This window comes from Sander vitreus, unplaced genomic scaffold, assembly GCF_031162955.1.
Source record: "Sander vitreus isolate 19-12246 unplaced genomic scaffold, sanVit1 ctg335_0, whole genome shotgun sequence".
Taxonomy (NCBI): Eukaryota; Metazoa; Chordata; class Actinopteri; order Perciformes; family Percidae; genus Sander; species Sander vitreus.
This window is the reverse complement of record NW_027595477.1, coordinates 103,992-126,129: the sequence shown is the minus strand read 5'-3', so window position 1 is coordinate 126,129 and position 22,138 is coordinate 103,992. Positions and strand designations below refer to the sequence as shown.

Sequence of the window (22,138 nt, the reverse complement as noted above, 5' to 3'; positions counted from 1 at the left end):
AAAACTGCTTCTTGGTTATATCTGATTTAACCACCTTAGAGTCTACTGATACTTTAATGAGACCAGTGGAATATATAGTACAGTCCCACATTCATCCAAGTGTAAGGGGAAAAAGTGCAGAACGGTACCGACCATGCAGGGTGAACCTTCTAAATTATTATAGTCTGTGACTCTTAATAAACTATAACTGCAATACTAGTATTAGGCAATAAGGCACAAGTTACTAAGATAGTTGCCACAATATAGTCCATTAATATTTCACCCAGTGATAGATTCTAAAAATACTATAACATGTTACAATTAACAGATTGTCAGTAATTTTTAGCATCCGTTACAGGGGATGTCAGTCTATATATGACAAAATGCACTATATCTATTTAGCTAATTCCACATGAAAAGAACATGCAATGGTCCTGGACGGCATTTTCTCCAGTTCATGGTTCATATCACAGTTTACACAGTCACACTGCTATCATGCTTAATAAGGCTGGTTTGCGCTGTGAGGCACATTGGAAGAGACATGTTTCCCCGTTTCTAATGGAACGAAGCTAATCAGATCTGTGTAAGCTGAGGCCCAGCTGTGCAACTTTGCAGAACTCACTGAGGAGTAAAGTGGAAAAACTTAAATAAAGGGCAAGTCCATCTCGATCACATGCTTCTATGGTTCGGTGGCAGGCAATGAGACAGAAATGTCACATTAGCAATGCCACGTGGTTCATTCAGCATAAAGGCAGTTAAACCAATGTGTCATTTGCTGATTTTGGCCTTTTAATAAATATTGCATTTTGGCCAGTTCATCTCCACTGAATACCTCTGTCTTATGTTTTACATTCATAGAGAGGTTTGCATTCAAAAAAGGCCAACGGTTTCTTTTTCTGTGGACTTAGAGTAAATAGAAAAATGTACTGGATGGCAAATCATCTCAAAGAAAATCCGTGTCCGTCTCATTCAGCCATTTATCTCTTATGTTTTAGCTCCCTAATTACTTCTTGTAAAGAGCCTCATGAAGATGTAAACTAAGAGGCCTGCAGCATGAATTTAGTATTTCTACTTGATTAAAATCAACTCCAGTGGGTGATAACGGGAGAACATAAATCTAACGGAATCTTTTTTTGTTTTGTGAGGTTTCAATTTGTGTGTGTTATATATATATATATATATATATATATATATATATATTTTTTTTTTTTACAAGTAGTCTTTTGTGGGAGAGTATACTTTTTTGCTGTATTTGGGAGATCTCCCTCTAATGTACCACCAATTCATTATTTAATTTCCCTCATTAGACTTTGATTATATTATAGAAACCATTAAAATACATTCCCTTAAGTGCCACAATGCTTAAATATTCCATTAGCTTTTGTAATACCGTAGTCATTAAACACTAACTAACTTGATGTATTTAACCCTTGTATTGTGTTAGTGTCAAATTTGATCCGTTATTAGTTCAGATATGTAAAAAGTTCCATTTACTTTTTTTATTGGAACAAGGCTTCATGATATCATCAGAAACAGGTATTCTAACACAACAACATTTTAGTAAATTATAAATGTTTAAAAAAAAAAAATAATATACGTGGTGTTATGGGTCAGATGTGACCCGGCAAAGTATATTGGCTGTTGCATAAGTTGTGGGTTGCTTTGTGGATCAAATTTGGCTCAATTTGCACTCACCACACCACACACCCATAATAAGTTAGGTATGAGGTGAAAAACAATATTGGATGATAATCATTGTTGAGTACTTGAGTTGTATGAGTTAAATCACAGGTTAATTTTGACCCACTAACACAAATGATCTGTGCAGCTTTCTGACACATTTCAAGGGTTAAGAGAAACATTTGATTTAAACTTAGTTGTGAAATTTAAATGTGTTTATCAATTTTTCAGGTCCCTAGGACGATACGTATGGATATGGAGTTGTTAGATAATGATCAGCTCACTTGGTGCATGCAGTGGTCACAGTGGTGGCCAGGGAGGATGTGATCCCTCACCATAACAGCTCTCACTCCACTCTGATAATGCAGTTTAATCTGGAGGCTACACCCAAGGCACTGACGTGCCCCACAGAGTATCAGCCCACATTGGACAAACTCAGTGGAAACCTTGACTGGCGCTTCACCCCTCAGTGATGACAAAACCCCATCTGCTTAAGCAGCTATTACTCCACCTGATTGGTAATCATGACATGGAGTGAGGCATAAATCCCTCAGACTGCTGCTGGTTAAGATAGAGGTCTTTGAAGGAACACGGTGATTAGGTGACCTTGGATGGAGCATGGAAAGGGGGCCAGGCGAGGCAAGGCTCAGGGGGATGTACTTTTCTATTATTGGCAGTATAATGACACATTCTCATGCAAATTAAATTCAAATATGAAGGCGACATTCAAGCCAGTGAACAGTTCAGAGAACTTGAGAATGTGTTGAATGATTTCTTAGGAGTATGCATTACAGCTCACTTCAATGGTCTTATCGGCCTCAATCATAATGCATTTTATATGAACAAATTGGGTTCATCCTAGGGGTTGTGTAACACTGGCCCTAAGCAGGTTTTTCTGCATTTTCTGGGTAAGTATGATGAGTCAAAAACAACTAAAAGAATGACTGCCCTCACTGACTTAAAGCTCCCTAAATTTAAAAAACATCTTCAATGGTTTTAAAAGTACATCTTCATTACGTATACACTGCAATAAAATGACTACAGTTGGAGAAATTCTGGATCAACAGGTCCTCCAAACCATACGACAATATAGGTTGTTTATTATTACCCTCTTATACGACCCAAAGGAGCATTTCATAAATTGTGGCCCCTAGCGGTGGCAGGAAATACAACCCACAGGAGTGTTTTCCGTCGTCATATCTAAACCAGAAAATGGTCGCATTTTTAAACTCATTGTTAATGTTGTGAAACGGTTGAAGTTTGGTAACATTTAGGCCCAAAAACTACTTGGTTAGGTTTAGGCGCCAAAACTACTTAGAACGTGAAGTAATTCTGTGTGTCATGTAAAGTAAAAATGTACTAAAAATGTACTTTCACACTTTCACCTCGGTCTCCAGGTTTAATGTTCTGTGTTTGTTTAAACAGCGCTCTTATAGCTCATACTTCTTATGTACTTCCTGTTTTGCTCCTGTCATAATTACTACGGCCACTAGAAAGCACCCCCATTAAAGGTGTATGTGTGGATCGGAATTGAGACAGTCTCTTTTGGATTTAAAGCTTAACTGTTTTTTTTAGTAGTAGTCTAAATATGATCACTACTGGCCTCACACCTGCAAAACCAGATGAAATATATAAAGCAATATAGCTATAGCAATTTAAGTGGTTCCATGTGGAGTAAATGATGCAGATGTGATGTCAAACGTGATGGATGTGCTAAATAACGAACCTGGAACTTTAAATTCAGTGTGTATGGGCACCATTTCTTTGAACTACTTTTGGTACTTTGCTAACACGCTTCAGCTTGTAACTTTGCTGAGTAAAAGCTGCAACAGGTTTTTCAGACCCTGATCTGAAGTTGCAGCTTTTACTCAGCAAAGTTAATCAGATAACTCTGAACCAGCTTCTTTGAACAGCCCGTGGTAGAAAAGTAATTAAGGATTAAAACGTGGTAAACATGATAAACATGACAGACTTGTTTGCTGATGTCATTACACATCATTGCTGCTTCTGTCTAGAGTTCACATAAACAAGGCATGGACATAATTTAATTTGAGATATGCATACATTATTGTATGTTAAATCTCAAGTTGACTATTGAAGTGGTCTCTTAATGTATTTATTGGACGTACTGCCAAGGCATAATTGTTAGTTGTTTTTTTTTACAGATATTTAGATTTCTTTTAGGCTCTGATATCTCGACAGCATCATAAATTGCAGAAGTGTGTGAACACAAGTAGTAAACGTGAACTGCAAAAAAAATTAGGAATATGTGCTGTGGTTTGTTTATGGTTTGTTATACATGTATAGATCATATGAGTTTGGATGTTAGCATACTGTACCAACAAGTCGACCAAAACATGCTGTCATGCTGGTACTTGCATGTTCATTCTTAAGTAGAACAGGGTGAATAGCAGCCAGCAGGGTAAACAAGGTGTTTTTCAGCAATGTGAAAGAATGATCAAAAGGATCATCAAGGACATGTCTTAACGGAAACATTGCTATTTAATTGTTAAACTGTGTTAATGTTTCTGTGTTGACAATATATTCTTTGGTCACACTTCAAAATTGCCCTGTATGTGTTTATTGTGGATTACAATTTTGGACCAATATGAATGCAAATGCTAAGAAAATAAGGTCCAGGGTGAATGTTTTTTTACTGTTATTGCATCTCAAAAGATTACTTCTTACTGCCTTTCGAGCCACCAATATGCTAATCCACCTGGTAATTATTTCTTAAATATCTCAATAGCACTATCTTCTAGCCCAGTCTTCAAGACCTGCAGGATTTTGCTGCAGACTTGTTTTTCCACATCTGATCCAATTAAGAGCTACACATTAACCTGACAGCCTAATCAGATCAGGTGTGGGCGAGCTTGGCCCAAAAGCACACTAGAAGACTTTAAAATGTCCTTCCATGTGGAGTAAAAGGACAGTAAACAGCATGCAGCTTAAGATCACTCTTATGAATCATTTGTTTTGTTTTTACTGGTGCAGGGATTTATGCCAAGGAGCAGGAGGCCATTCTTTCATTGTGTTCTGAAACTTTTCATATGGTGCTTCCTTTGAATAATTTGTTGACATGCCCCTGCTCTTGTAGAGAAAACAAAAGTGACCTAACTCTGCGGTGTAGGTCAGGCAGCATCCAATAAAGACCCCAAAGTCTTACAGCATTGATTTCTTACCCATTGCATGGCTAGAATACAGAGCTGTTGAGCGTTGCCATAGGGGATGGCCCCGGGTACAAGCTGGTGTTTCCTAGAGACAGTAATACCTCGGATTTACAACACATTTACTTCTCTCTCTTTGTACATCATTATTTTTTCTCTATCCTTTTTTTCTGACACAGATCTCAAGTTGGCTTAGTGATTTCTAGGATTTTTTTAATTTTTTTTTAAAAAGTTTTTCTGGGATCTTGTGGGAAGAGATATTTGTGTGCAGCGCCACTGACGTGCACATATAACTTGTGGGCATGCGTCCAAGAGTGCTGTGACATTCTCAAATCGTTCATCAGCCAGCCGAGTCACGGTTCTCTCTCTAGTCTCCATATTCTGATCAGACTTGACATGGATGGCATTTAAGTCTAAATACCACATGGCACATGTCACTTCCCGAGATACGGTTGTAATAAAGATTCATTATGCAGGTGTGAGGAGTCATTGGGATGCATGGCACTACATTGCATCTTGTGGCAGATTAAAGATATGAAGATTAAGGGAGAGACCACATTATACCGTTGTTATACTTAATAACCTACTTAGTTTGGCTCATAGCCCTATGCTCATCCATAATGCATATGACCTGCAGCTGGCCAGGACACTAAGTCTGCTCTGACAGTGGGAGAGGGTTTAAAATCACTAATCTATGTATGCGTGTGTGTGTGTGTGTGTGTGTGTGTGTGTGTGTGTGTGTGTGTGTGTGTGTGTAAGAAACTCTCCAAGTGCCTTTGAATTTTTGTGCCCCAGTATTTGACCTCAATAACTTGTGAAACATTTGTGATGTATTCTGACCTGTATGATTGATTTATGTTACACAGTCCATGTATCTTTAAGCAGAATATTCCACCCTCATATACTCAGACTGTTATATATCATCAGTCTGACATCATTGCTTTCGCAGAGTTATTTTGTTATGAAACGTTTTGATTTGCTTTTTTTGGAGCACCCACTTTCTCTCCACCTATTCTGTCTACATCTACTTCAAATAGTGATTTCTCACATTTCCCAACATACCTTTTAAAGAAAACCTAAGACAGGTCTGCAACCTGTGACAAGAAATTATATGTAAATGAATAACTGTTAATTCTTAACAAATTTAATTTTAATTGATCATTGTTGTAGGCCTAAAGTGATTCTTAGTTAATCCATTTATATAACATTTCATTCAACTAAAATGTGCGTCATAGCCTATGTACCTCTACAACCCAGCACCTTATCCTCTAAATGTTGCCCATCTTGCAAAGACTGTCAAAGACAGGGCCATAAAAATGGCAACAAACATCATCATATAAAAGAATGCTCATTTAGAACTATTAGTAATGTTGATAGGATAATTTAGACTGTTAACTTCATTATAAGGCTCAAATATGTTTTGCGTTCCAGACAGATTTAAAAAAAAATGTTTTTGCCGAAAATGGCTCTTTTGATAGTAAAGGTTGCTGACGCCTGACATAAGAGAATGAGGGTAAACTTGTTGCATGTGACTTTTGGTGGAGGGCATAACAGCATTGATAGCTTTACTAAAAATGTTTAATCAAAACAAGATGTGTTATATTGCATTGCACTGTGGTCTACTGAGGCTGTAGAAATCTTATACTCCTGTCTTTAAAGGAATAATTCAATATTATGGAAAATATTCGTATTCACTGTCTTGTTGAGAGTTAGATGAGAAAATGAACATCACTTTCATGGTTATGATGTTTCAGCTAGTTGGCTTAGCTTAGCACAAAGACATACAGGGGGGAAACAGCTAGCACTGCCCCATCCGAAAATAAGGAATTCGGCCAGAGATACGTACGTCAAGGAACTGACAATTTACGGATTATGTATGTGAGAGTGTGGTATCAATCGATAACAGGCACCAGGGGCCTCATTACAGAAACATATCCTAACTGCTTGTCCTATCTTAACTTATGTTTCAAAGATAGGAAAAATCCTATCTTCCTATTACAGAAGCAATTCCTGAGCTCATGACTATGTCCTATTCTATCTCAGACCTCCTATCTTAACTTAACTTAAGAAATCCTAAGTATAACTGTTAATTTGATCATTCAATCGGTACTCGTCCTGTCATGCCTGTATCTTTGATTAGAATGTACTGGTAGTCTACGCAAGATGGACAAGCCATAATATCAACAGCTCTCAATTGTCAATGGTTAGCTAGCTTGCTGTCATGGACAAAAAAGACAGATGTTCAACTTTCAAATTGTCAAGGAATCACCTTGGCAGTCTGTACTGACTAAGTCCTAAACGAAGTCTAGTACTGGTTGCTAATACGGCGGATTAGGTTTAGACGTGCGCCCAGTGCGCTCAAACATAGCAAACAGAGAGTTCAATGTTACAATTATCTCGCACCGTTTATTTACCTCCATATATCATACAGTGGCAATAACTTTGACTCATAATACATGTAACCAAAACGACAAACCGAATTGCTCACCACGAAGGCAAGGCACAAAGGCACAGTCAAAAACTGTTTGCTTCCCAAATCAGCAACACCTGTGTCTGAGTTTCTTCTAGGGTAAATAGCCTACCTGGGCTGACCCGAAGTCAGCTGAGCCACAAAGCACATACAGCCCCCTAGTGCCACAGGGCAAAATTACATGAAATAATACAAAATGAAAATGGCTCATACACAGTCTTTATGGTCTGGAAAATTTAAAGTGTCGGTAATAGCTAAATTCCTTTCCTAAGATAAGATAGGTTTATTTCCATAAGAAAATGTGTCATCCTAAACAGAGATAAGATTTTAGACTCGGGACGTTTCTGTAATGAGGCCCCGGGAGTTTATGCACCCCTGTTATTTTGTTTGAGAGTAGTCTGTTGCTTTCACATTTTCGTGTTTGGTTTTCAGATATATTAAACCATTATTTTCTATTTTCTCCCACACTGGTGGTTGGATGATCTTGAGTCCCCTGAATGCAACATAGGTGTAATGGACTATGAGTACCCTGAGAAGTCCACACACAGCTTTCTATGTAGAGCCGAGCAAGTTGGATGAGCTGCAAAAAGCTTCGTAGCTCCTTGTCAACCTGCAACTGTATGATATTCTCAGATCTGCTTTTTTTTTCGACAGTACAGCACAGCTAACATTTAATTCCCCACTTTGAGCTGTGTACTACACTGCTGTTTTTATAACACAGGTTTTGTTCTGAATAGGACTGTGGCTTACGACTTATCCACTGTACCATATTGTGAACTGTGTGTCTGATGCAATTGAGGGGATTGTAATGCCTTAGTGGTTTGTAGCTTACCTCATTGAAATATAATACTATTTAGAAAGATAAATGAAGACCTAAGCTCTAATGTAATTCAGAGTTTAATAAATAGGTGAGTGGATGCTACATTGCAAAATGCAGGATGAAGAGATTTGTTTTACTGTCTAAGTGCTCATGTTGCAGTATACCGGACGTGTTTAGTAATTGGGTCAGCACTCCAGAATTCATACCTCATCTCAAGCACAACAAACTACATGATGCAAGGCGTGCTGGCTGCTCCTTCAGCAGGTTTTCAAACCGTCTTCTCTGTTTGCCTGACTCCAAATAACTCTTTGTTTCTCTGAAAATCTGGCACATTTCAAAGGCTCAATGGCTTGAATGAGCCACAATGTTGTGCCAGCGGTGGCTGTTTGGTGTCAGTAATGAAGCTCATGATAATATGCCCGGCTGAGAGCCACTGTGTGTTTCCCACTGTTATGGTAATGGAACCAGTTTGGTTTTTTTTCCCAACTCAGTAAATGCAGCTGCTGTCTTTTTTTTTTTTTATCTGCTATCCCTGCCATCATCCCTCATTTGATGTTTGTATATAATTATCTGCAAAATACATAATGCTGTGTAATACTGCACCTTTATGAATCTTTCTCATGCCAATACATGGGCATATAGAAGAGGAACAAAAGAACAACAGAGCGGTTACTCTCCCTGCAGTCGTGTGTTTGTCCCATTGTTGTCCCCCTACAGATGCAGCGACGGTGCAGCCTGTGTCAAGGGGAGAGGCTGTTTTGAGAAGCCGAAGGGAAAGATGAATTGACATACTGTAAGAGGTCATTTGGTTGACTCATATTTGGCCATTTAGCTTTCAAGGTAAAGTAACATGAAAGGAGGTAGAACATCAATAGGTAACTGGGCTGCTCTAAGGTCCAGGGGCAGTTTCTTTCATGGCTTCCATTGCTAGCTAAGGAAATGGCCCTTTCTGCCACCGATCCTCTGCTTTCCAATGGCAATCAATGCAGCTTTAAAGGCGTAGGAGATATCCCTTTAGAGACTTCAGCAAGCTGAGCATGTCTCTGCCAACCTCAAGCCCAGCATGTATTTATTGATGCCTTGCTATTTTTTGAGAGGGAATGTAAATTATGTAGTAGACATATTCAGCTCATATGCAGTTCATTTATGTGCTACAGTATAGTATGTGTTTAAAAAGTGCCAGTATTTAGACTGAGCTACTTGTTTCTGAGATAAAATGAAATGTAAAATGATTAGTTTTGGTTGGTAATTAATGTCACAATATCACATAACATATATAATTTTACCAATAAACTATCAAATCATACACTGTCCATCCATATGATTAAGGCTGGTGCTGGGGTATTATAATATTTAATGCAGTGACAATCAGTATGCATCGAGGTTGTTTTTTGTTGAAGATCACAATATTGTGTTGCTTGATGATGGTTAAAAGAAGCATATTTGACTGCCGCCAAGTATTTTGGCTTAACATAAAAATAGTCTGTGTTATTAAGTTAAGAGTGTTTTGAGAAATATTTGGCAAGATCAAGTTGGTGCTGTTCCACTGTTTAGAAGCAAAATAATGACCATGGGGCTATTCCTCATGCATTAGGCTACCTTGAGATACTACTTTCACCGCTTAAACATTACATGCATTAAGGGGTTGATAGCTTTGGTGTGCAATTTTAAGAATGTCCTCCTTTAAAACCTGAAAAAAGAGAAGGCTTTGACTATTTTAAAAAAGACCTTGATTTAAATGGTAAGATTTCAGATATATTGCATCAGTAGGAATAGGAGAGGCAGAATGGATGAGATGTTTGACCTTTTCAGATTTGTCCCTAGGTAGTGAATTTGCTGGAGGGTGCCGGGGCAGGGAGCAACGGTGCGTTGAATTATCACTCTCACTGTTCAAACGCTGCAGACCTGATCTCCCACTTGCTCCACTCCCACCACTAATGGGTTAGAAACACACTGGGAAAAAGATGGAGGTAGAGAACGAGTGGGAGGGAGCGGGGAGTTTGAGCCTGTCTGATTGTCTCTGGGTTAAGCTTAGAAACAAATTACCGTTTTTGCTCGGCGCTGAGGAGAAGTATCAGCAGGTCACATTGTGGTGTCAAATCTTTAGCAAAAGCTGGTGTCATTTTGCAGAATGATCGAGCTGAGTCACTTGACAGCTACCGGCAGCAAACATGTCAACGCTGTGACGGATGCTTGCTGTATTGAAAGGCTATGATGACTTTTTAGTTGACTGGGCTTTCACTGAACTCCCCCAGTCTCACCATCAACTGAAAGCACAAAACCAAGGAGGCAAAAAGATAAGAACAAACTTGCCAAACTGCTTTGTGATAGTTTGCCAATGCGCAAAGGTCTTTGTTAGAGGACAGTAGCTGTCAAAATTACAATACCCGGGCAGCATCTGTGTCTGCCTCTTTTCTATCTTGTGGTTTGCAAAAGACATGCCACTGACAAAAGGACATACAGTATTCTATTGATTGTCAGCCTTCAGAAATATTCATACAATATACCTGCAGCATCTCGAAAAGCATTGGCTTTAACTGTTTCATTCAGCGTCATGCTTCCATTGATGGAAATATAATAATCATTTTCTGTACGTCCATGCTTCTTCACTAGTTCCATTTACTGCATGTGGTTCTAAAGAAAGTCCAAGTAAAGCCCCTTCCTCTCCACTCACACTCATGTTCAAGTGATCATGTTTCTTCTGGTGAAACATTCGAGCCACCTGTTCACGATCATCACCTCATGCTGCATCTTTTCTGTCTCTTTCTCCACCCTTTCTTCACGCCATCCAGAAGCCATCTTGTGCGACGTTGGGGAGTTTCACTGCCACGACCAGGAGACCTGTATTCCCGAGGCCTGGCTCTGTGATGGCGAGCCTGACTGCCCCGACGACTCAGACGAAACTTGTAAGTCACTCATTCCATCCATTACTCACTAATGCAAAACTGTCATATGGAATTCTGCCACAGCGCCTCATTTGTCAGTGAGTGTCACTTAGTATATGAGGACTTGTGTTAACATGCATTAACACCAAAAAGGTGTCCTTTTTAGTATCAAATACTCCCTTCTTCCGCCTATTGGCTTGAAATGCGGCATCCTCTTTCACAGAGAACACTGCTGTGGTCATTTTGAAGACATAAAGCTCTCTCACATCTTCTTTGTAGCTGCCTTGGAAGAAGGCTACAAACGAAGCACTGCATTTAAGCATATTTCGGTGAAACTTTGAGTGTTTGAAACATACTTGGCATCCAGGTGGACAGCAGGATTGTGCTGCAGGAATGCTTTTTTTGTTGTATTTTCCTATTTGAAAAATGTTCAACATGGTAGTACACTGTAACTGATTTTGTGCTACCTCACCTCTCACCCAGTGTATACTGGTATAGGCTCCAATCTCTCTTGCTGGCTAAGCAGGTGGAGAAAATCAGTAGAAACAATTACTTCTTTAATGAGTATGTCTCCTGAAATAGTCTTACTATTGACATTTAAATTGAGAATTTACAAGTATTTTACATTTCCGGTGTCTATTGATTTATAATAGCAAACCATTCAACTCATGGATATGTAAACTTTTTGTTATATTGTTTTTGTCTAGTGTGTAACACTATATCTAGTATATAATGTATCATTTTGTCTAGTTTGTGGCCCTGCACTCAGAGGCACTCTATCCCCAAAGATAGTCCAATGAGGTAGCACCAAATCTGATATTTTACAAGGTGATCAGCAAGTCACTGTGATTGTGTTTTTACCCAAACATTGTGCTAATGGCACCATTTACCAGTCGCACAGTGAATGGCTGTTTTATTCATGTTTAAATAATGAATTTGTGCTTGGTGATTGAGGTGCTTATTCTCTTATTGCCACCACTGGCACATGATACATTTTACAGCAAAAGGGACTGTGCCTCCTGTCCAGTACATTGAACTCATCAAATTTAGAGTATGACGTCAAACTGTGATGGACGCCATGTTTACGATATAATGACACGCTGACTGCTGTCATAATGACCTAATCTTAACTCAAACACTTGATCCAGCTATTGGAACTGATGTTATAAAACTGTGGCAGGCCAATCACAATTTGTTACCAAATGCATTTTGTTATGGTGTTTTGTAATGCACTTGGTAGAGATCCGTTTTTTATCCAACAACATTCTATTTGACTACTACTTATCTCCAAGAGCTGGACAGCACTAAAAAGCAGCTCATCATTTCAGAATAAAATTGAAGACAGCCAGTCTGGTTAAAAATGGGGTTTTATTGGCAGTGCGGTATTAATCAGTCAACAAGTGGAAGTGATGTATTATGCTGTGAAGAATCTGCTTGGCAGATCCGACTGCACTCGTTAAAACCTTCATTCGTCCTTCACATGAGAACAGGATGTGTCATGCATGCTCTTGGGTATTGTTATTTACACACTTCGGAGACATAGATTTCCTTTAATGGATAAACAGAGCACTCATTTCATGTTATTATGGGCTGGATTAGCCTTTGCAAATTAGACTGTCACTGTCACGCAGTCTATCACAGCCCAAAAAAGACAACAAAACCAAACTATTAACATTCACTCCAGCTTCCTTGCCAGTGTAAGTTATTGGGTATAATTAGGGCTTTATAGTTTTGGCAGTGACATCTGTGCATAAATTGACCACAGTGCACAATAATTATTAATGCCCTGTGCAAGAGGTCATATATTAAGTATAGGCTACTTGTGGTAGTGGTGGTACTAACTGCTTATGACAGACACCATCTGTTAACATGTTCACAGCTGTTTACATGCTCTCTAATGTATGAATGTAATAGAGTGGGGACTTGTTGAGGGAGTTTCCCAGGCTCAGTGCATTTTGAGATAGGGCAACACAACACTGTAGCCCTCAATAGGAGTCAGGAGGTATAACAAAGAGATCGAGGGATGGATAGTCTTTCTTCAAGACTGCAAAAGTAGATATTATGCCTTGGTCTGTTGCATCCTTTCCCATGAGGTGCTGTAGGATAATCGCTACGTATATCAGTCCACCTTTAATATCTTTTGCTTCTCTTATTGAATGCCTAGTTTTTCGGTCACGTCCAGTGTGCCATAAATGTTTTCCCATGAAAGGCTGTCTAGGAGTGTTTAAAGAAGCACTCCACTGATTTTACACGTGGACGTCAGTGTTTTCTTTGTGATGAGTTTGACTCAGCCTGTGAACACAGTGTAATGTCTTCTGCGTTGCTGGAGAGGCCTTTTGAGTTTAAGGATGTCATCAGGGCATTCTTAACTTGGGCTTGAGTCTGTGTTACAAACTGGAGGTATGGGCTTTGAAATAACTAGGCATTAACTGTAGGAGGCAGGGACAGTCTGATGAAAGGCACTTCACTTGTATTACAGGACATGTAATGTAAAACAAGTGTTTTTGGAGCTTGACTCACATTAGGGACGAAAAGTCAGGATATCGCGGCCTCTGCTGCATTCATTTCAAGCATTCTTTTTTAATTAACTAAATCGTTGCAGTACAGTACCTCTTTAAAACGTAAGATTTGCCAACAGTAGGCTGAGCAAAACATTAGCAAGAAGAAGAAAAGAAGAAGACATACTTTAATGATCCCCAAGGGGAAATTACATTACACAAAAAATAGATATTCTGTAATGAAGACGGTTGCGGATTCATATTTCAACGTGAAAAACAAGGGAGAGCTTTGACATGAGTTTGGTGCGTATTATAAACATTTAAGTTAAGTTTAAAGTAAGTTAATTTCATATTCAGTTTTACTGTATGTAAAGGTGGTGCTTCGTTGGCAGTTCCCAGCAGATTTCTGATATTGTCTCTGATTGGTTTCTCTGTCACCTATGATCTGAACCACTCTCCCTTTGTGAAACCGTTTTAAATATAATAGATATAATATAAGCTACACGGTTGCTGTGGGCCAAGTCATATAATCTCCAGAAGGCAATTAATTATCACTTCAATTAATGTTGGCTCCATTTTATTTACAATGCCTGCAGAAAGAAGACCTTGCATATTCATCTAAAGAATTTGGCACAGCTCATTATCATGGATTATGTATTGATAGAAAGGGGAATTAGATCTGCCTTGCCCTGCAAACAGAAGACAGGATTGGAATGTATTCTGCCCTATTGATTGATAGCAAGGGCTGGGATAACCTGTGACAAAAAAGATCCTTTATATAGGATGATATCGACTGAGCAAAGCCATAGAGGATTCAAATAAAAGCACAATAAATGCATGGTGCAAACCATCAGTACTTTGATTTCACTGTGAAACGTGTGGGCATTAAATGGAGGAATTTATTATCTTAAGGAAAAAGGCAAGGTAATACATTCAATTCCTGCTGGAAATATCAAAATGTTGGTGCCACTGATGGCTTCTCTCTTCCCTGCGCTGGTTCAGTCAGGGAGATGTAATCACTGCATCTTCAGGCCTGTGGGGAGGAGGGAGGGGAAGGTGGCCTTGGATTGCATTGTCTAGAGACTAGAAGGATGCACCGGTCTATCCGCTCAGCCGCGAGCCTCACAGGACTGGACAGCTGACGACAGTTATTCAGGGAGCTGAGAAAACGGTGTGCCTTCAGGAATGTCTAAAGAAAACCCAGCGTAATGGCAATTCTCCAATTCTCGCAAACGCTTTCTGTGCAATAAAGAGTCAAACATTTGCTGTGTTTTGGGGCCAGAAAGCATCTTGTGTGGTGACAATTAAAGTGGAAAGATTGAGAGTTTGCCTAGAGTAGGATAATCACATTCTTAGTTTGTGCATCATACTTACAAGGACGTCTAAATGTCAAGGGTGTCTGGGGACACACAGATCTACAGTTTGCTGTGCATGTAAAATAAAGTGGAACAGCCATAATTCACTTATTGTAAATATCGTTTCCAGTATAATGTTCTGAAAAAACGTTGGTGCTAATGGCTGTCCACATGCAGTTCTCTCCCTGTATTGATGCTACATGCTTGCAAACACTGTCTTAGAACGTAAATCCTTCCCTGAATCCTTCAGGAAAGGATTTCATGGACTTTTGGCTTCCCTCAGTAGTGCTGCCACGAGGAGCTTTGTGAATCTGGTGGACGTGGAGAGCAGTGAATCCTTTGATTGAATTGTCACTCCCAGAGGAAAAGACAATAAAAGGGGTCAGTGGCTGACTTCAGAAACATGGTCACAGAAACTGTGTTTCATGGCTCTAGCTTGGCTCGACCTAATCAACACCGATGATGATCTCAGTGTCCTCGAGGCACCGGGGAAGAGAACTGTTCAAAGACAGCTCTCTCTGGGGTTCTTGTACTTATTCCCCTTTTACAACAGGGGATGGCATCTCTCCCCATGGCTTCCTCTAAAATCCTCATCTTCTCTATACTGAGCTCATCAGTATCCTACACAGAGCTTGAAAACAAGCAGAATGATTACCCAACACTGGGATGCAGAGTGTCTATCTCGTGGTTATGCCACTTAATGTATTTTAGTGAGGCTAGGTGATACTGTATCTTAATGAAGTATTTATATGTGGGTGTCATGTCATGGAAATGCTTATATGTATTAGAATACTTCTACCTAAATCATTTTGTCTTGACACTTGTTCTATACTGCCATGCAATATACATTTTGTTGTTTGTTGGAGAAAATAGTGGGTTATCTTTGCCGTAACTACCAAAGCCCTCAGAGAAGCCAAGGCAGAATCCTGTAACATCAGTTACGGTTCTTTGTCTTTGTTTTGCTGCACTCTGGAATGCTCAAATTGAGTTAAGGTACACTGCCTTTGTTTTGCTGTGCATCAAAGTGAAATTACTGTTTACCGCGCTTGATTTACGGTGTTATGCCTTTGTCTTAATATTACTCATCAAATTTCTGACACACACACACACACACACAGTAGCTTGAATAAAGTTTTAAAGCAAACAGTGTTGCAGTTTTTTTTCCCCAATAACGTTCCATCTAGCTTTTAAGAATGGACCATTGCGGGCTTCTGGGTAGCTCACCTGGTAGAGCGCACGCCCATATACAGAGGCTCAGTCCTCGACGTGTAGGCACAGTGAGATCTTTGACAATCACAGCCAGATTCCTCTAACCACATTCGACCGCTAAATTTAATTCTGATTGTGAAGTACATTTCTTAGATGGTAAACCCACATTGCCGTTTAAACATTTGGGAGTAGTTGGCAAAGCCCCTCTAGAAACTCTGCTTTAGGAGTGCAGATAATATTTGATCTGTATGTCTGTGATGAAGCTGAAGTAACTATAGTCAGTGTATTTCAGGTTGCCTATCAACATCCTGCAGGGTATTTTATCTGGCAAGTCCCATATTGAAATAAATGTATCACAAATGTGTTGGGTTCCCATGAGAATTGGCGCCATTAGGATGGAGGTTTAGGGGGTAGTGTAGCGTAGCACCTTGTTATTGAGCTGAAGGACAAGGCCTTTTGCATTATGTAACGTTTATTTTCCCTCCTCTCCATCTCTCCCTCTGCTGACACATAACCCTTCTGTTGACTCAACAGAAAAAGCTAAACCTAAAACATGCCAGTATTACAAATGCAGCATGTTTCCTGTCAAGCATCTCTTCTACATTTTGTGAGAATTATTCACTGAAAGTGCTAGACTCTTTGAACGTCTATGAGACCATTAAAGCTGCATGATTCTGCTTTCACATCACTGTCTTCTGTTAAGATGATCTGTCTACGGTATTAGAAAGCTCACAGGCTATGTTGTCATCACACTATCTCTACAACATTTAATGTGACTTTGTGCAGCCAAAGTTAATTGGTTATCGTGTTTGGCTCTTCAGACCTGATTGAGGATCAAATGCACTACATTGTCCTTTGCTATCAACGTATTTCACCTGCCACACATGTATCGTGTTTGCATGCATCGTAATTGACTTTTTTTTTTTACAGCAGGAGACTTTGAAATGAGACTTTTAATTTACCGTTTCTCTCCCTTTTCCTCTCAACATTTAGAACAGAACTTATGTACACTTCCTCAGGCTTGTGCCATCTGTTTTACCAGTAGTTTCAGTAGGCGGGGAACAGACACAACAAATATTTTGTGTAGTTGTGTTTCTGTGTGCTTAGCAACATTCATTCCCATGGAGGCAGTGTAATTCTCTATGATTAAGACCACCTCTTCTGTCGAAATGTGATAGTTGCTTTAAAGGAAAGTCATCCTCTTTTCCCTTAACATTTTATCTGCTCGTAGTCAGTCCTCTTCATGCTGCATTGCCCCTGTTTCTGCAGTTTAACACATTCCCGTATGTTTGAGCATTTGTCTTAGGCATAACATTAGTGTGAGAATGACTTCCCTTGCCTGGTGACAATCGTACATCTGCGCTATGTCTCATCCATGTCAGAAGTGAAGCACTGGGAGGAGAACATCACGGCTTTGTCTTTGCTCTCACAACCCCCATCTCAACAGTTAAACTGCACTGACACATTTTCCCTTTTGCATTCCCTCCGAGTATGAGTATTGTAAAGGACATTGTCCCAGCCTGTCACCTGAAGAACTAAAGAAAAAAAGCATATGTTTAAACTTGGCGTGCTGCTTAAAGTACTAAATTTGACATTATCTCCCTGCTGTTGTGGCAGAGAATGAAGCATCAGAGCGATATCAGCATTAACTCAGAGCAAACACAGTGACACATTCTTACCACAACACCCAATGAGAATAACAGCCTGTAAGATCACTGGGATGAGTGCTGTTCACCTCATAGTTATACAGTAGCCAGGACTTGACTCTCAGTAAGGGTGAATGAGTGGCCTTTTATTTATTTATTTATTAATCATAATTAGGGCTGGGATGGTTACTGCATTACTGCATTACCGCATTACCGCAATACCGCGGTCACGTGACGCCTACCGCAGGTCTGAGCTTGTCACCGTCATCACCGCAAAAAAACATCGGCCTGCACATGTGTGCATGTTGTGCCTAATGACATGGATTCAATGATTCTAATGACATGGATTCAATGATTCTAATGACATGGATTCAATGATTCTAATGACATGGATTCAATGATTCGAATGACATGGCTTGTGTCTGATGACATTCTGTCTGACATGGATTCAAGGTTTTCTAAACAAAACTTATCATCAAAAGATGGAGCAAATCCGACCTTTCGCGAGTTGGGGAGCGCAATATTCCATGACACATAATAATATTCCATTTGTGTTGACTATTAGGCCTACGTATATGCGTGAGTAGCCTACCTGTGTAATGTCTTGTATCGGAGAAATGTCTTTGCCTTTCCTACTGTGTATTACGGTAGGAAAGGCAAAGACATTTCTCCGTTCTCAGCTGAGGTAGACACATTAACGTTACAGCTGCAGTGTTAACCATTGTACATTAGCCTAGCAGTTAGCAGAGTTTACTTCTATTTATAGCTCTATCCCGATAAAATGGCACATTTCGCAGCCTAAAACAGAGCGGCTTATATTGGTAGAGAGAGCAACAAGTTAGCGGACTGCCGAGTCGCCCTCCCTGCTCTCTGTCTGCTCAGCTGCTAGACGGGCTGCACTCTGGCTGCAACATGTTGTAAGGTTTAAGTCAATGTTTTTTCGGGGGTAACGCCATTCACTTTACCGGCAGTATTGACAATAGATAAAGCCACCGTGTTTTGAGAAGCTCTAGCTTGTTGTTTTATTGTTCACTTTTAACTCACTTTACATCATCTTTGGCTTTCTTTTTCCTCTCGCTTCTCCTCACAGCGGCACTCATATGCTACTCTCCGTTACCGCTCGCTCTCCTTGTGCGACCACACAGGCACTGACGTCACTCACTTAAGGCATCCTGCCATTCTCGCTCTAACTTACGCTACTCTCGTAAGGGGGTTGCGGTATACCGCGCTACCGGGGGAATTTCTTGCTTTTCAACCACGGTAAGAAAAAATCCATACTGTCCCAGCCCTGATCATAATGGGTAGTACTCTTACAGCCACTCTATAAACGTGGTCATAGTCCAATGATCATTTCAAGCGAGCAGAGTTAGTGCCAGAGGATATTTAGCAAGAGAGAAAATGCATGCCCTACCACTCGCTGTGTGTATTCTACTCTAACCATGGTCCTCATTAAAGATGCCTTCAAGCCAAAAAAGAAGACTTATTTACTTGCTTATACTCAATGGATTTACACTATAAGTTGGCACACCAATTTGCGCTATGAAACTCATTACATAGTGTGAAATATAAACAAAGCCAAAGGTTAAGACATTTCACTGAAACCATTATAATTTAATGGAGAATCCAAGAACAAGGGATATAAGAGCTCCTCCATAACATTTGAAAGACATATGGTTAGTTTGCAGTGTCATTCACATACACAATTCAAACCACATTTTGAAGTGCTCTTTCTCCTGCCTTGATCAGTGATGTCGGCAAATCTTGACTGTAGAAAATACAACAAAACAATTAAATTAAATGTTGTTTGCCATTGCTTTTGAAAATGACACATATTAGTGCTTTCTGATGCTCCTCTATCTTGCCCTTTATCTGCAGCAGCCATTCTTAAGGGGGATCTATTTTTCTATTTTTACGTTAAATGCAATCCTGAATTGTATGATAAAAGTAATGCAGTTCAGGTAAACCTTGACGTCACAATCTTATTGCATGAATGACATTAAAGTGCTCATATTATGCTCATTTTCAGGGTCATAATTGTAGTTAGAGGTTATATCAGAATAGGTTTACATTGTTTCATTTTCAAAAACACCATATTTTTGTTGTACTACACATTGCTGCAGCTCCTCTTTTCATCCTGTGTGTTGAGCTCTCTGGTTTAGCTACAGAGTGAGACACCTCACTTCTGTTCCTATTCCTATCCTTTGTTGAGAGTCGCACACAGGAGCGCCGTATAGGGGGGAAAAGTTAGGACAATTCCAAGGGCCCATGACTGACAGGGGCCCCAAAAAATAGGTAAAAACTAATATAAAATTATTAAACCATCATCATTCAGTATATATATTTCAAATATAATAATGAAATGAATAATGTCTTTGTTTTTACTTGTTTTTGGCAGTAAAAGTTAAATATCCCCATTGACCAAAAAGTAAACATCCATATTGACCGACCACCCCCCTGTATCTGCATGAAATGGTTTGGTCCTGCCTTAGCGCACTCGGTAAACGGTGTTTAGTTGCAGATAGTTGCAGAAACCAAAATCTGGTTTTCAGTTCAGTTAGGTCCTAGCGATGTGGTGACAACAGCTGCGCAGAGGGGGCCCAATTTGATTTGAAAATTCCTGGCGACGCCCCTGGTCGCACATGCACAGTAGCTAAGTAAGCACTGCTAGCTTGTCAGTTGCAGAGTATGAGGTCGTGCCATCCTAGCAGCTAGGCGAGCATTATAATGTGTGTTACAAAGTGACGCACGTTTGTCACGGAAGTAAAGGCTGGACTACAATAGAGCTGTTTGGAGCAGTTTGTGAACAGTGTTTTCTGTTGGAGATGGTAAGTCCCTTTGGGGGTGGACTTTGGGCTTTTTCACTTTGAAAACCTATAACATGCACAAAAAGATATATAACACAATAAAGGAAAGGGAAAAAGCATAATATGAGCACTTTAATTTAGATGGCATTATGACAATTGTCTGTATTGATTTATTTGATAAAAGAATGCCAGCATTAAACACAACACTGTATATTATGCTCAAAATGAGACCATTTTCTCTGTGAGTATTGGTTTTAGTCTCTCTGACTACAATATACTGTATGTATTATTCATTTGAAGCTGGCCCCAGAACAATTAGATTGGAACATTTGCATAATGGTTGGTCACCAAAGTATCTCTATTGACTAATTATGTCGTTGTTTTCCAAATACTGATAAATTGGCCATTTTGCTGTGTTTTTTTTGTATGGTGTTTCTCAAGTGCAGCTTTACTACATTGTCCTGAGGCTGCTCATTCCTTTCTGCGGACTGATGTATCAATTGTTTCTTATACAGTAGAGCCAGAATGTCACAAATGCTAACACCCAGCTTCATTCCACTGAACAATGGCGACATTCCTCCTCACTTTAAAATAGATCTGATTGAATTCTCATAATAATATAATACCCAGCAAATAATAATAACAAAAGGCTAATGGGTCCTTTTTTCGGTATTATTAGAATCACCTACATATCTGTATGAATGCTGCCTTTTCTATGGAATGCACATAACTTGACACAAATCCAACATTAACGGTAACATACTATGCAGTAACATATTAGTATTTTCACTAAGTATTCTGCTTTTAGTAGAGCTGTCTGTCTGACTATATCGAAGAGGGTCGACACAAAATACATAAAGGCAATCATATACAATGCATTGTTGCCTTTGCTAGACTTAATTATATTCATTTACTACTGCTGTTCAGTAATTAGTCAAGTTATGTCAAACCTTGGAATGTTCTTGATTGGCCAAGTCAGTTTGGCTTCAGTCCAAGTCAGCATGTGTTCCGCGTGCTGACGACCAGACTGAAGGTGTAAAGCTGCCGAAAAAAGCAAGAACCGAAGATGGCTGCAGTACAGGCCTGGCAGATCATCTCCAAATGCTGGCCATGCGTATCCACAAACATGCAAAGGCATACACATTTTCCCACCAGGGAGTTGTCCAGTTTATACTGTGCCATTGGCTGCTTCTCAGCAGCCCCATGTGACTAGCCAGGAGTCAAATGGTTGCTCATTGTCCTGTTGAGGCTGAGAAAGGAAGCAAGACCTTTTCAGTACATAGTCATTCACAACATTTAATCCTGTGGTCATAAAGTAAGTTTGTTTATTTCCTCGGTCTGTGAAGAATCTCAGTCTTTGGAGGTTGTGGACAATATTGTCTCAATGTCTGCGGTCAGAGAAATACAGCAAAATAAGCCCTTTTGACTGAGTGCATCATTTTAAATGGCAAGGATGTAAAGGTCACACAGGAAAGTAAGTCTTTTAAAGAGACCCTTCATGTTTAAACCACTGTGTCTTTTAAAAGCAGGACATGCTGGGGAGAGCTTTGGTTTGCATTGCAATTGATGAAATATCTCTCATCCGTAATGTAATGCATTTTAGCAGTTCACTTTCTTGCCATGTA

The 22,138-nt window shown here is 39.6% G+C and overlaps 1 protein-coding gene across 1 annotated transcript in view; it reads left to right on the top strand.

Moving 5' to 3' along the window:
* Positions 1-10,908: 10,908 nt before the first annotated feature.
* Positions 10,909-22,138, top strand: part of LOC144513752 (low-density lipoprotein receptor-related protein 1B-like) — a gene marked incomplete at both ends in the record, with an annotated part of 113,161 nt that continues 101,931 nt past the window's right edge. Inside the window, 2 exons of the mRNA XM_078244928.1 lie at positions 10,909-11,022; positions 12,856-12,864. Of these exons, the coding sequence (XP_078101054.1) occupies positions 10,909-11,022; positions 12,856-12,864 (123 nt within the window). The remainder of the gene's footprint in view (positions 11,023-12,855; positions 12,865-22,138) is intronic.